At 43.7% G+C, this 13772-nt stretch overlaps 1 protein-coding gene across 1 annotated transcript in view; it reads left to right on the plus strand.

Moving 5' to 3' along the window:
• LOC115261339 (uncharacterized) overlaps positions 1 to 9259 on the plus strand; it is a 46034-nt gene extending 36775 nt beyond the window's left edge. The window contains exons 4-5 of the mRNA XM_062858421.1: positions 8743 to 8809; positions 8889 to 9259. Of these exons, the coding sequence (XP_062714405.1) occupies positions 8743 to 8809; positions 8889 to 9259 (438 nt within the window). The remainder of the gene's footprint in view (positions 1 to 8742; positions 8810 to 8888) is intronic.
• Positions 9260 to 13772: the final 4513 nt, after the last annotated feature.

Below are 13772 nucleotides of genomic sequence, written 5' to 3' on the forward strand. Positions count from 1 at the left end.
CTGGTGATTGGCAAACTTCGGCTACCTGTGAGGCTGTATGTACCGAAGGTAATGAATTGCATCAATTGCAAGCAGCTGGGCCACACCGCCCAGTACTGCAGCAATAAACCTCGCTGTGCAACATGCGGGGAGAGACATGTGGACGGTGCGTGTAAAACGCCGCCCAAGTGTGTTTATTGTGGCAGCGACCGTCCACATGATCTGATTGATTGCCCAAGGTACATACAGCAGAAAAAACATCAAAAACGATCGTTGCAGCAGCGATCACGGCGAAGCTACGCCGAAATGCTGAAAAAAGCTGCCCCGACCGTTGAATCCCGTAACATCTACTCGTCTTTATCTCTCGATGATCAGGGCTCTGACTCTGAGGTCGGGGACGGGGTTCCCTTTGTTTTCAAGGGTGAAACGAGGAAACGGATGAGGCTCCAGAGACCCACCAAAAAACCTCGGAATCTGCCTAGCAGCGACCCCCAACCCACCATGACAAATTTGAAGAGTGGTAAGAAAGCCACAAAACGTTCCCCTCCGGGATTCAAAATCCAGGACGAACGAGACTTTCCATCACTCCCGGGAACATCTAAAATCCCAGATGTCCCACGTTTTTCGAATTCTCAACCGGAAAGACAGCATTCGGAGCACCAGGAGCAACCTCAGGGTGCGCCATTGTTTACGCTCTCTGGCATTGTAGACATCATCCTCAGCTTCTTCAATGCTTCAGATTCCGTGAAGAACATTGTAAAAGGACTTCTTCCTTGTGTGACCCCTCTTTTGAAGCAGTTGGCTTCTAAAATGCCCCTCCTTGCGACAATCGTATCTTTCGATGGCTAATTTAACCACCGAGGTCGAAGATACGATTTCGGTTCTACACTGGAACTGTCGTAGTATTACACCGAAATTAGACGTTTTTAAATTTTTAGTTTACAATTTACAATGCGATGTTTTTGCACTATCCGAAACATGGCTGACACCTGATGTAACCTTACCTTTTCCCGATTATAATATCATTCGCCTTGATCGATCCGACTCGTACGGAGGGGTGCTTCTAGGGATCAAGAAGCAGCACTCATTTTACAGAGTCGATTTTCATCCGATGACAGGCATTGAAGCCGTCGCATGTGAGGTGACTATCCGAGGTAAAACCCTCAGTGTTGCCTCCATATATCTTCCACCGAGAACTGCAATATTTCGCAGGGATCTCGCCCACATCTGCTCGGTTATGCCCGAGCCTCGGCTGCTCATGGGAGATTTCAACTCCCATGGTACAGGCTGGGGGGAACTGTACGATGACAGCCGTTCAACTTTGATATATGACCTCTGCGACGACTTCAACATGACAATTTTGAATACCGGAGAAGTTACACGAGTGGCACCTCCAGCTCAAGATGGCAGCCCTAGAAACAGCCGATTAGACCTCTCAATCTGTTTGAGCTCACTATCGCTGGAGTGTACATGGAAGGTTATCCAGGATCCTCATGGTAGTGATCATCTGCCGATTGTAGTTTCTATTTCCAATGGGTCACATCAACCTCCATCTATCGACATCGCCTACGATCTCACCAAGCACATTGACTGGGAGAAGTACGCAGAAGCAATTATCGACGGTGAACAATCGGTAGAAGTCCTTCCACCGCGGGAAGAGTATCAGTTTCTATCAGAACTGATCATCAGTAGTGCGCGTCAGGCACAACGTCGACCAGTGCCAGGTCCGTCGGTTCGCAGGAAACCCCCCAATCCGTGGTGGGATAGTGAGTGTACAGAAATATATCGCGAGAAATCCGCGGCGTTCAAAGAGTTTCGGAAACGCGGTTCGGTCGAAAACTTCAAGCGGTTCGCTTCCCTTGAAAGCAAGTTCAAGAACTTGATCAAGGCGAAGAAAAGCGGTTACTGGCGTCGGTTCGTCGAGGGTTTGTCGCGCGAGACTTCGATGAGAACTCTTTGGAACGTCGGTAGAAGAATGCGTAACGCGTCGTCGGTCAACGAGGATCGAGAAAGCTCTCCTCGATGGATCCTCAAGTTCGCAAAAAAAGTTTGTCCAGATTCCGTGCCCGTGGAGCGAATAATTCGTGACGTTTCCGACGATAGGGACGACATGGATAGGCCGTTTTCAATGATTGAATTCTCACATGCTCTTCTTTCATGTAACAATTCCGCTCCAGGAATGGATCGAATCAAGTTCAACTTGCTTAAAAACCTCCCCGACGTCGCTAAGAGGCGCTTGTTGAACTTGTTCAATCAGTTCCTGGATAACAACATCGTTCCGGATGACTGGAGACAAGTGAGGGTGATAGCTGTTCAAAAACCCGGGATACCCGCGTCGGATCATAATTCGTACCAATCGCGATGTTGTCTTGTCTACGGAAGCTGTTGGAGAAGATGATTCTCTTTCGACTGGACAAATGGGTTGAATCGAATGGCATGTTGTCAGACACACAGTTTGGTTTCCGCAGAGGCAAAGGTACGAACGACTGTCTTGCGCTGCTTTCTTCAGAAATTCAGCTTGCCTTTGCTCAAAAGCAGCAAATCGGCTCAGTGTTTTTGGATATTAAGGGTGCTTTTGATTCAGTTTGTGTCGATGTTCTTTCCGACAAACTACACGACTGTGGCCTTTCCCCAATTCTTAACAACTTTTTGTATAATTTGCTGTTTGAGAAGCAGATGAGTTTCGCTCATGGTGACTTGACAGTTTCACGAATAAGCTACATGGGCCTCCCCCAGGGTTCATGTCTAAGCCCCCTTCTTTACAACTTTTATGTTAGAGACATAGATGATTGTCTCATGGAAAACTGCACGTTAAGGCAGCTTGCGGATGACTGTGTTGTCTCTGTAACGGGATCAACAGCAGTCGATCTGCAAGGACCACTACAGGATACTTTGGACAATTTGTCTACTTGGGCTCTCAAGCTGGGTATCGAATTCTCTCCGGAGAAAACTGAGATGGTTGTCTTTTCTAAAAAACACAAACCGGCAAAGTTTCCGCTCGTTCTGATGGGTAAGACAATCACTCATAGCATGTCTTCACAATACCTCGGCGTCTGGTTCGACTCCAAATGCACCTGGGGGAAGCACATTGTGTATCTGATACAGAAATGCCAAAAACGAATCAACTTCATGCGAACTATTACCGGAACATGGTGGGGAGCACACCCGGAAGATCTGATCAGGCTGTACCAAACAACCATTCTATCGGTTTTAGAATACGGTAGCTTCTGTTTTCAATCCGCGGCGAAAACACACTTGCTGAAGCTTCAACGGGTTCAGTACCGTTGCCTTCGGATCGCGTTAGGTTGCATGAACTCGACTCACACAATGAGTTTAGAGGTACTTGCTGGTGTACAGCCTCTGACAGACCGCTTTGCGGAGTTGTCGTTCCGGTTCCTCATCCGATGCGAGGTTGTGAATCCGTTGGTCATAGAAAACTTCGAAAAGCTGCTCGAACAGAATCCCCAAACTCGTTTTATGAGTGTGTACTACTGGTACATGACGCTGGAGGTAAGCCCATCTCCGGTTAACACCAATCGTGACAACTTCTCAGACTTCGACAGCTCCTCTGTGGATTTTGATCTCTCTATGAAGGATGAGATCACCGGTATACCGGAATCTTTTCGTTCCATAGGTATTCCACAAATTTTTGCAAGTAAGTTCGGGCATGTTAGCGGGGCCAGACAGTTCTTCACAGATGGTTCCAAAACCGATGATTCGACTGGATTCGGTGTCTACAACGAATTTCATAGCGCCACCTTTATGCTTCAAAAGCCATGTTCGGTATATATTGCTGAGCTAGCGGCTATATACTACACCTTAGAGTACATTCGCACTCTCCCACCTGAGCACTACTTCATTTTTACCGACAGTCTAAGCTCTCTGGAGGCTGTTCGGTCAATGAAACCGATGAAGCACTCAGCGTACTTCCTGAATGGAATACGCCAAGTCTTGAGTGCTTTGTCCAAACGCTCATACATCATCACCATAGCTTGGGTCCCTTCACATTGCTCAATTCCGGGCAATGAGAAAGCGGACTCTCTGGCTAAGGTGGGCGCTAGCGAAGGCGATATTTATGAGCGTCAAATCGCCTTCGACGAATTTTTTGAATTGGCCCGTCAGGAGACCTTGATCAGCTGGCAACACAAATGGAGAGATGGGTAGATGGTTGCACTCCATCATTCCACAGGTGTCGAAGAAGCCATGGTTCAAAGGGTTGGATTTGAGCCGCGATTTCATTCGTGTAATGTGTCGGTTGATGTCCAACCACTATTTGTTGAACGCACATACCTTCCGTGTTGGGCTCTCAGAAAGCAATCTCTGTGTCTGTGGCGTGGCTTACCAGGATATCGAACATGTCGTGTGGGGATGCAATGAGTATCGTGATGTCAGATCTGAGCTACATGAAATTCTCCGGGTCCGAGGAAAACAACAGAAACCCGTTAGAGAAGTGTTGGCAGGACTTGATTTGGAATACATGAACCTGATTTACCAGTTTTTGAAACGTGTTGATGTCAGAGTTTGATGTAGTACGTTCCTTGTTTTCGTTGTCCGCCTTTTGGTTTTGTTGTTCGCCCCTGTCTGTCGTCACCCCCCTTCCGTTTGTCCTCTTCTTGTCATTGTCTACCGATAAAGTCCTTTCTTTTTGGTTCCATTACAGATATGGACAATTGTCCCATCAATGTTTTAGTATAAGTTAGCAAATAATTTAGTTTTAAACCCATAAATCCCTCCTTCCCAATTTTATTTTTTTTATTTTTTATTTTTTAATCCTTAACCTCGAAACAGCCGCGAGTACTTCGGCTTCCCAAACTAACATAGTTTTAAGGCTGTAATAAATTGTAAAATGTATAACCATTGTAAAAAAAAAACAAAAGATTTCGGCTCAGTTATGCCCATGTGGCGCCCGAGCCTTCCAAATAAACGAATAAGTAAAAAAAAAAAAGTACTCGCTGCATCAGATTCTGAAAATGACGGAAGAAGAAGATTCGGTTTTTATTTCTGAAGCACGGATAGTATTCACGATTCGTGATAGTACATCAGGTACAACTCATGGAGAAGACTTGCTGGAAGTAACCTTGAACGCATTGGCCGAAACACAATAGATCCGGTTAACAATCCGTTTTTTTACATCTATTTTAAATACACGCGAATGTATGTGTCAACGCACAATGCAATGATTGAGTTTGCGGCTTGGTACTAAATTTTACTAAAGGCAAACTCGGCCGCAAAGTCGACCGCCAAGTTTGCCACTTTTTCAAATCTTGCGCTTGACTTAGCGGAAAAGTGTTTGTTTTGATACCATTTTTTTTTTTCAGTGCGAGAATCACCGCGGACTGATATTTTCTCAGTTTCCGCACAGTTTTTTTGCAGCTTCCGATCCAAATTGCAAATGGTAAGTAGGATTATGAAGTTTGACCCTCCTAAGTTCTTACATTTTTCACACCACGATGGCGTAATACACGTTATGCGCGCCGTCTAGGTCATATTGACCTCAACATCCTACTAGGGTTAAAATGTTAAATAAATCTACCGTTCGATTTAAATAGGTCGAATCTGCATAGGAATCACTGAAAACTTACTACCTATTCAAATCCAACGCCAGAAATGCTAGCTGTCTGGGGGAATGCTCAAGGTGTGTGGTGTTGTTGCACTGCTACCTTGATGTTTGGCATTCATCCCGGAATATAGATAGGCTACCATCCATCCTAGAATACCTGGCTCGAACAGTGAGCAAAAGCCAAGCTAATCGGATTATTTCGATTTGCTGAGAAAGTGCACCACTTTCCGGGAGATTTGAGCCTTTTTCGCTCCCCTCGGTCACGATAGATGTCATTTTGGACGACCTACTGCAAAAAATCTTTAAATACAATGTGGATCAGGATATTACTGGTTTTGTCTTGCATTCGTTTATTATTATTTTTTAGTTATAGGTAATTTTGTGAACAACTACGGAGCCAGCATTTCATTCCGTAAAATGGACGATAAAACGCAAAATAGCTCTGAAAATAACGTACCTAAGTTCAATTGAAAATACTATGCCTAAGAGCCTAAGTACAATCCACACAGTCGAAGCAGTAAAGGAACGGGTATTCAGCAAGGCCATGTTGGCAGTCTAGTGGGTTGGATTTCCGGTGGGTCAATTGGCAGAGGAATGCCGCTGTTGAATGTGCTCATAGTTTTCGAAGCTGATTAGATCATTTAGGAAAGTTACGCCAATAAAAAGAACAACAGGACCAACGAAACCAAAATTTGGAATGATGGTAACATTACCAATAAGGCCTTCAGAATTCTCCATCGTGCAACCAGAATCCCAGACGCGTTTTCAATAGTTCGGCGAGCCCGTGAAAGCTAAACGATTCCCGGATCGATGGAAGAAGTTTACCGGGGAAGGCTCATCAAGTTAGGTTTAAGCGGGAAAGCTGCATCACCTACTATGTAATGAGGTATTTCGATATCAGAATGTGGCAAACATGCTGCAGATGGGAGATTCAATGACCCCTCAAACAAACGTTTACCGAACTCTGAACTTGCAAAAACCCCTGCATCACTGTTTCCTCCATAGGCTCCTACATCTACTGATAGAAATGTGTAATCAGCATCGCAGACCGCAATCAAATTGATGCTGTGATCTCCTTTGTAATTATAGAATTGAGATCCGGAGTTCTGGAAACATTCAATCTTGACGTGCTTTCCGTCCACAGCGCCGCAGCAGTTTGGGAAATCCCACAGCTGATAGAATTGTGCAGCATTCCTCGATCAATCCTCCGTCGTTAAATCTGGCAGAAATACGCCCTTCAGTTCGGATCACAGCACATCACAAACCTCATAGATGATGCTCCTGGAAGTTCTTTCGCCGATTTAGAAGCTCCACGACAAAAACGGGGTTGCCTGGTCCATAGGCATAAAAACTAAAATTAGTTATTTATGCAACAAATTTCAAAATGATGATTTTTTCAACACGAGTCGTACATAATATCCAACGAGGCTTGTCGAGCACTCTTTAGAGTGCCGAAAAGTAGTACTTTTCGGCACCTTCACATCAGTACAAAAAAGTAGGCCGTTTTATCATATTTCCGCCAACTGAAAAGTAGGACTTTTGATAGCGTAATTGCAAAAAAAAAAAAATATATATATATATAGCGGATCAGTTTATGGAAAAAGGCATAAAAGGGAATACCCGTGCTATTTTCGGCAGTGTGCCGAAGTCAAACCTATGATTCATCATCAATCTCAAGAATTTTTCATCTACTCTTAAGACAGGCTTGTACGTTATAGTCTCTCGCAAAGCAGTTCAGCAAGAATTATAAGAATTAGCAAACTTTGCAATCGCAACAGTAATCGTCTTACGCAAAACTTTCATCATGCAATTTCCCGAGATTCCATCCGGCACTGCCGGTAATCGTGACTAAGTTGCTGAAGACGTTTACTCGCGTCCTGCTGCATCAACCGGAATCCAAAAGAGCACGCGGTTATCATTTCGTCGGCCGGGGTGGAAACATCTTCTACACTTTCGTGCTAAATTAAAGAGTTGCCACGCCACCACCACCAGTGCCAGTGGGGAAGATATTAATTGCATCCCGTTTCCTTCCGTTTATCTCATCACGTAGCCAGTAACGCGCGAAAAGAAAACGAAACGAACCATCATCAGGAATCGGACTAGATCAAGCGGAAAATGAAAGCAACGAGTTCCGACAACAGCGTCCAACTCGGGTGGACAATGGGATTTTACTTGTTGAAAAATAGCGATAAAATCGGAAAATTTTATTCAATAAGGTTCATTGATTTCTGAGATATGACAGTTCAAATATAAGCTGTCTAAAAAATAGTGTTTTACGAAAACGGTTCTAGCTTCGCGAAAGATCAACCAAACCAGCTCAAATTTGTACCAATGATGCACATAAAATAGGTTGATAAACAGTCAAAATTTGTGAATTTTTGATGCACTCTATGAAAAGTTACATGTTGAACTTTTTGTGAGAAAAAAAAAGTTGCCTATTCCAAACATTTTGGTCACCCCCTGTACATATTATCACCGTAAATCTTTCGTGCAGGAATCCGGCTTGATGATTCCCTATTGGGCCTGTTACAATCTAGCATCGATTTGGCGTTCATTTTGTTTTGCCTGCTTTTGTAGCGGTATTCGAAATAATAAAAATGAATCAGCACGTCTGTGCAATTAAAAATAAATTTCAATAAAAGTTTAGCTGTTCAGAATGAACAGTAGGATAAATGAATCCTCTTGCATGCAAAATGAATCCAAAAAACTTGTAAATAAATCCTGCATGAAAGTTCACTCAATTTAATGCCGGTTCACTCACTTGGCGCGCAGATTAAAAGTCATCTCACTGAGCATGCGTTCGGGTCCGTTGGTTTGAGCCAAATCTGCCAACTGGATCCCTTGTCGTTATATAAGTTAAGAATAAGAAATTGAATAATGAGCTTAGGGACCAGAATGGGTTAGCTAGATGTGAACGGTTTAAGAGGGAAAGGAACAATATGACTGATCGGCTCGAAAGGTGATCGAGGCTCGTCTTTTGATAAGATCGGACTCCGATTTCCGGAACGAAGGCCAAAACTCAAATCGCGACCTATCTGAGGGATTTCAAGTTCAGACTCGGCCACTTTAATCTGACCCGTGGAAGAGGCAGGACTGGGAAGTTTCTTTTAATTAGTTTTGCGGTGTGATTTTTGAGGTTTGTTAAACGTGAAAGTGTCTTATATGTTCAGTGTGATTTAATGTTAGATTTCCCTCCCGTATAGGTAGTGCTATTAAAGTTAGAAAGTAGCAAGTGCGGTACTGTGCGTGATTCTGTTAAGAAAGAAAAAGGTAAAAAGGTGAACGCTTTATATTATACGACGATACGCTCACACTGTGATGTAGCCGTTCAACGGCTTTTTTGTTACAGTTTTTTTCTTTGTGCACACCGCCTCACCTCCCGCTCGGCACACCGCGCCCATCAAGTCGAATACCCCTATTCTGACCCCACGTGCCAGCATTGAAGGTCCCCAACGTCCGGTCGGAGTTGGAAGAGAGTTGCAACCGCCAACACTGCACTCCGGAAGAGCCCGATTCCCGCCAACTGGGAATAATTCACTTGCCGCCCACCAAAATTGGCAAGCTAGCTGCGTTAAGTCATTTCCACGATGCGCCATTGTTCACTGTGGTGAACCAGCACCGGACTGGCGACGCGACGCGAGAGGCAGAGAGAAGAGTCAAACCGTGAGTAAGCTCCTGCGGGAGAACTACAAATGTTATGTAAGCGTGCTTAAAGCGTAAAGAAGATGTGAGAAAGCTCGAGTTTTGTTGCAAGAAATCCGCACAGTTAGGTAGTTAGAAGGGAGAGGAAGAAAGGAAAGAAGAGAGCGCGAGAGAATAGCATGAATAGGGTACCCGAATAAAAGTGAATGTTCTAAATGTAGTTTGAATAAATGTTTTTGCGTTTTCCTTAAAGTTATGAGTATCTTGTTGAGTTAGAACTTCCGATAGATGATTGCACTGGTGTAGAAGGTATTTTCACGTTTCGTTCGTTCCGTTTTGTTGTAGTTTTGTTGATGTACTCCAAGTGTGGACTGCTTGGGAATCTCAGTCCCCCATTCTTGCTTCTGAAGCGTTAGGGTTAGAGGGTTTGAGGAAGAACTTGGCCTGTGATGAAAACTGGTCGACCACGTGCTTTCGTTCTGGTAGGAATTCGAGCTCTGTATTGCTTTTCGGGTTGGTTAGGAGTTGAGTTCCGAGTACTAATTGAATCAGAGTATCTGCTAACACGTTCGGTCTATCAGGGTGTCTACTCAATCCTGAAAACAAAATTCCCTGATTTTTCCAGGTTTTTCCATGTCAAATTAAAAAATTTCCAGGATCGGAAATACTGTGAATGTTAATAGAACGTTATGTATAGCAATTTCAAATGTTGTCGGAAATGTATACCATTGATCAAAACATTAAAACATCATTGGATGACAAGCTCATTTATTTAATCACATCAAAAGTTCTTCAATTCCAGTCACTTTTTAAACATATTAATTTCTTCTTCCAACTTTTGAGCTTCCCTTTGAGCATCCTCCAAGATTTTAGCACGTTTCGCCTGTAGAGCTTTCGCTTCCGCTTCTCGCCGCCTTTTTTCGGTTTTTGCCGCTTGTTCGTCCTTGTTCTCCTTCTTTCGTCGTTGGATGTCCTCAAGGTACAGGGAGTGGGCGTTTCTCGCTCTCAAAATCAAAGATTGCGGTATTTGAACCTTTTCGATGCCACCTTTTTCAGAAATCGCATCGTATATTTGTCGGCGTGCCACAACCGACTCCTCCATCATATTCTCAAAAAGACACTCCGAGTTGATCGAAAAGCCTCGTTCCACTGATGAGTTACCGTGCAACACACAGCATACAATCCGAATTATCGTTGAGAGAGCCTCATTTTCGTCTTTCAATAAGCTACTCCAAAACTCATCGACACGGGTTTTCTTTCTGTCATATGAATCGAACGAGCCACTCCTCGAGATCACAGTTTTGTATTGTCTTATGGCCGAGTCTGCCAATACTCCACTCACTTGTCCATGGTTGGTCAAAATGCTTAGCAATTTCTCCATTCGTCGCTTTGCCAGTTCCTTATCCAAGGCGATAGTCTTAGGATCGATGGCCGAACACGCCCTCGTAAAGGAATACGTCAAAGGTGATCGTTTCAGCAATTTGCAGATAATTGTTTTCATAAACGTTCTACATTCATCCCGAAACTGAAGAATGTCCTTCTCTTTGATGTTGCGAATTTTGCTAAGTTCTTTCATGACATCAAAGCCAACAATCACATTTTTAGTGAGAACATGATTCTTGCTGTCGTTGACCGAATCCTCTGTTATCAATGAAAGCTTCTGCAGACTCTCCGGCTTCATAAATCTCTCTGCGAGATTCAACAAGGTACGGGAGAGGTTTGTGTACAAAAAAGGAACCAGGGGTGCGTCGCTTTGATAATCCCGAAGAAACGGTTCGAGCTCACCGGCTACTGACTTAAAGAAAGCCAGTTTAGGTAGCAACAGTGGATCAGCCAGGGCATTTGCCACATCATTGAAAGATTTGGAGGTGGGGGCAATTTTATCTCGTTTTACTCCATCCATGAACTTTCTTATGGAAGGGATGAGTTCCATACCCCGTTGAGCGACTATTGCGTTCTCAAGCCAGCGATGCCCACAAAATTTCCGAGGAAAAACTGTGCTGGATGAGTATTGGGTATATAAAGCTCTGCGAGCCGGAACGTCTTTGAACAAATAATGAATACCGCGCAAATAAGACTCGATATCCCATTTTGAAGCACGAGCACCGTCTTTGAAAGCACCATGAACGATGTGCAGACCACAACTACCAAGTTCCAAAAGTTTTGTAGTGTTCTCTTTCAATTCAAAATTCAATTCTCTCAGAAAGGCCCAGTTTACATTTGGGCCGTCCATGGAAACTTGAAGGATCTTATCTAGGGATAGGCCATCAATTCCCTTTTTGAACGCTACAAGCAGGTCAACCGCCCGAGAGCGCCCGAGAAACTCTGACGTTAAGTATCTGGTAACCACCAAATTCTTGGTTCTATCCCAGAACCGTACGTTGATGTCCATCTGTTGCTTCTTGGTGATCTTGTTCAACGACTCGTCAAACCCGATTACAATAAAACTCGCATTCCTTACATCATCCATCAGTTCAGCCTTGAAAAATAGGGCGATGCCAAACATGATGGTGTATCCCAATTTGTCCTTCTTCAGTTGCATCTTTTTAGCGATGTTGCTATCTGGAAACATGCGGCTCATAACCAGTACGTCTTTTTCGGAAGAACGTAATGATTTATGGCACATCACGGTTTGCATACACCACATTATTTCTGCCTCCGTAACTTCATTCCGAATGGCAAAGGAATTTATCGTCGACTGCCCGAGTGACGAAGAGGAAGCTTGGTATAGCGACGATGATTGGTTTTCAATATCAAGCTTATGATCTGCCTCGGAATCTTTTACGTCCTTCTTAAGCGTGGTGTAATTCAAGATAGATCCGCCAGATCCGCCGATCGAAGCAATCTTTTCGACGTGTTTCTTCCCTTTCATGAGCTTGCCGTCCCATATTACTAAGAGAAAACTCTCCTCTGCATAGCGAGCAGTATGCATAAGTGGGTTTCTTTTCAACACGCTTAATCCATGATTGGAAATCTGAATCAGTAAGCCATGCATCTTGAAAAGTAGTCGACATGATCTAAAACGAAACAAAAACATAGTTCAGTCACAGAAACAATCGCGATAAAATATGATATTGCCTACCACTTTTGGTTTTGATACTACGAGCCGGGGTTTGCGTGCAGTAAAAAAGAACGTTCACCGGGGCTTCATTTCACAGGATCATAGGACAAACACGCACTATTTATAACACCAAGGAAGAAAATTATCCGCTCTTCGCACCGGAAAAAATTTGAATCGTATAGTAATGGCTGCCCGCCTGTTGTTTATTGCTGGTGTGAAAAGTCAAACCAGAGCGTTCACGGACAGAGGTGTGCTAAAATCAGGAAATGTTGTTGTATGAGTGACCATCCTAAACTAATGTGCACACTAATACTAAAAGATTTACAAAGCACGTGCGCATTTTGCCACTGGCATTTTCCATCCGTGTTGCGTGCTAGTTTCGCCTACACTTGTAAAGGCGGCCCGCTTTATCAGTAGAAAATATATGAAACGCAAGCGCCGCCTATGATACAGTAGCAAAAGTTTTGCTATTCTTTAACGATGTTACTGTTTCTATCATCAGCGAGCATCTCTACTGCAACTCTAGTATTTTTTTACCGAGAGTAAAAAATTCCCTGATTCCGCGTAAAATTCCCTGATAATTCCAGGTTTTTCCAGGTTGCATAAAATTCCCTGATAATTCCAGGTTTTCCAGGTTTTTCCAGGTAGTAGACACCCTGTCTATTGACTATAAATGAACTCGCCCTGAGGCTTGCGTTTTGCCGGGCAACTAAAACGACAAGTGGTCCTGAGGTGGCGCTTAAGCCATTTGTTTTAAACAATTTTCGAACGCTTTAGTAGATCTGAGACTTAGCCACTCGAGCCGGCTTCCTCCTAGTCTCTCTGAAAAAGTCTTCGTTACGACGGTTCTCGAATTGGTCATTTTGACGAGCACGTGAAAACGCTGGATTCGGAACATCCAAACTAAGTCTACGTCCTTGAGATATTCTGTTGTCTACTTCCCCATTTCGGTACTCTCTTCTAACAGGTTCTGATGCTCTGTAATCTCTATCCTTTTGTGATTCTCCCCTCCATGAGTTTCGCCTACTAGAGTATCCCAAAGGTTCTTGCTCCTGGCAAAAGATCTCTATGGGATTGGCGGTATACTCCCTTCTATCACTCACGATCTGCTCTGGACAATTTTCAACCGAACTCTGAGTATTGAGAACAATCTTTGCTAACTGTTTTTCCAGCATATAAATTTTGTTTTTAAGGGCCTCGTTTTCTAGTTCTAAGTCCGTCTGAGATTGCTCCTAAAGAGTTCCTTGAAGCATTGTTTTGGAATGTGTTTAAGGAATTTTCTTCATTACGTGTGTATTTGTCTTGATTACTATCACCCACTCTATCTGTATGTTCACTAATCTGGCTAAAAACCTCTTCACCTCCTACCGCTCCACACTCTTGCTCCAACTCTAACGCTTCTTTGGTAGGTGCATCCTTAAATGAACATCGATTCAAAATGGCTTTTATTTCCTGACTCAACTCATCTCGCAACTGTAATGATCGAGGATCCTCTGCAACACAACGTTCTACTCGCATCAAATAGTGTTT

This window comes from Aedes albopictus, chromosome 1, assembly GCF_035046485.1.
Source record: "Aedes albopictus strain Foshan chromosome 1, AalbF5, whole genome shotgun sequence".
NCBI lineage: Eukaryota > Metazoa > Arthropoda > Insecta > Diptera > Culicidae > Aedes > Aedes albopictus.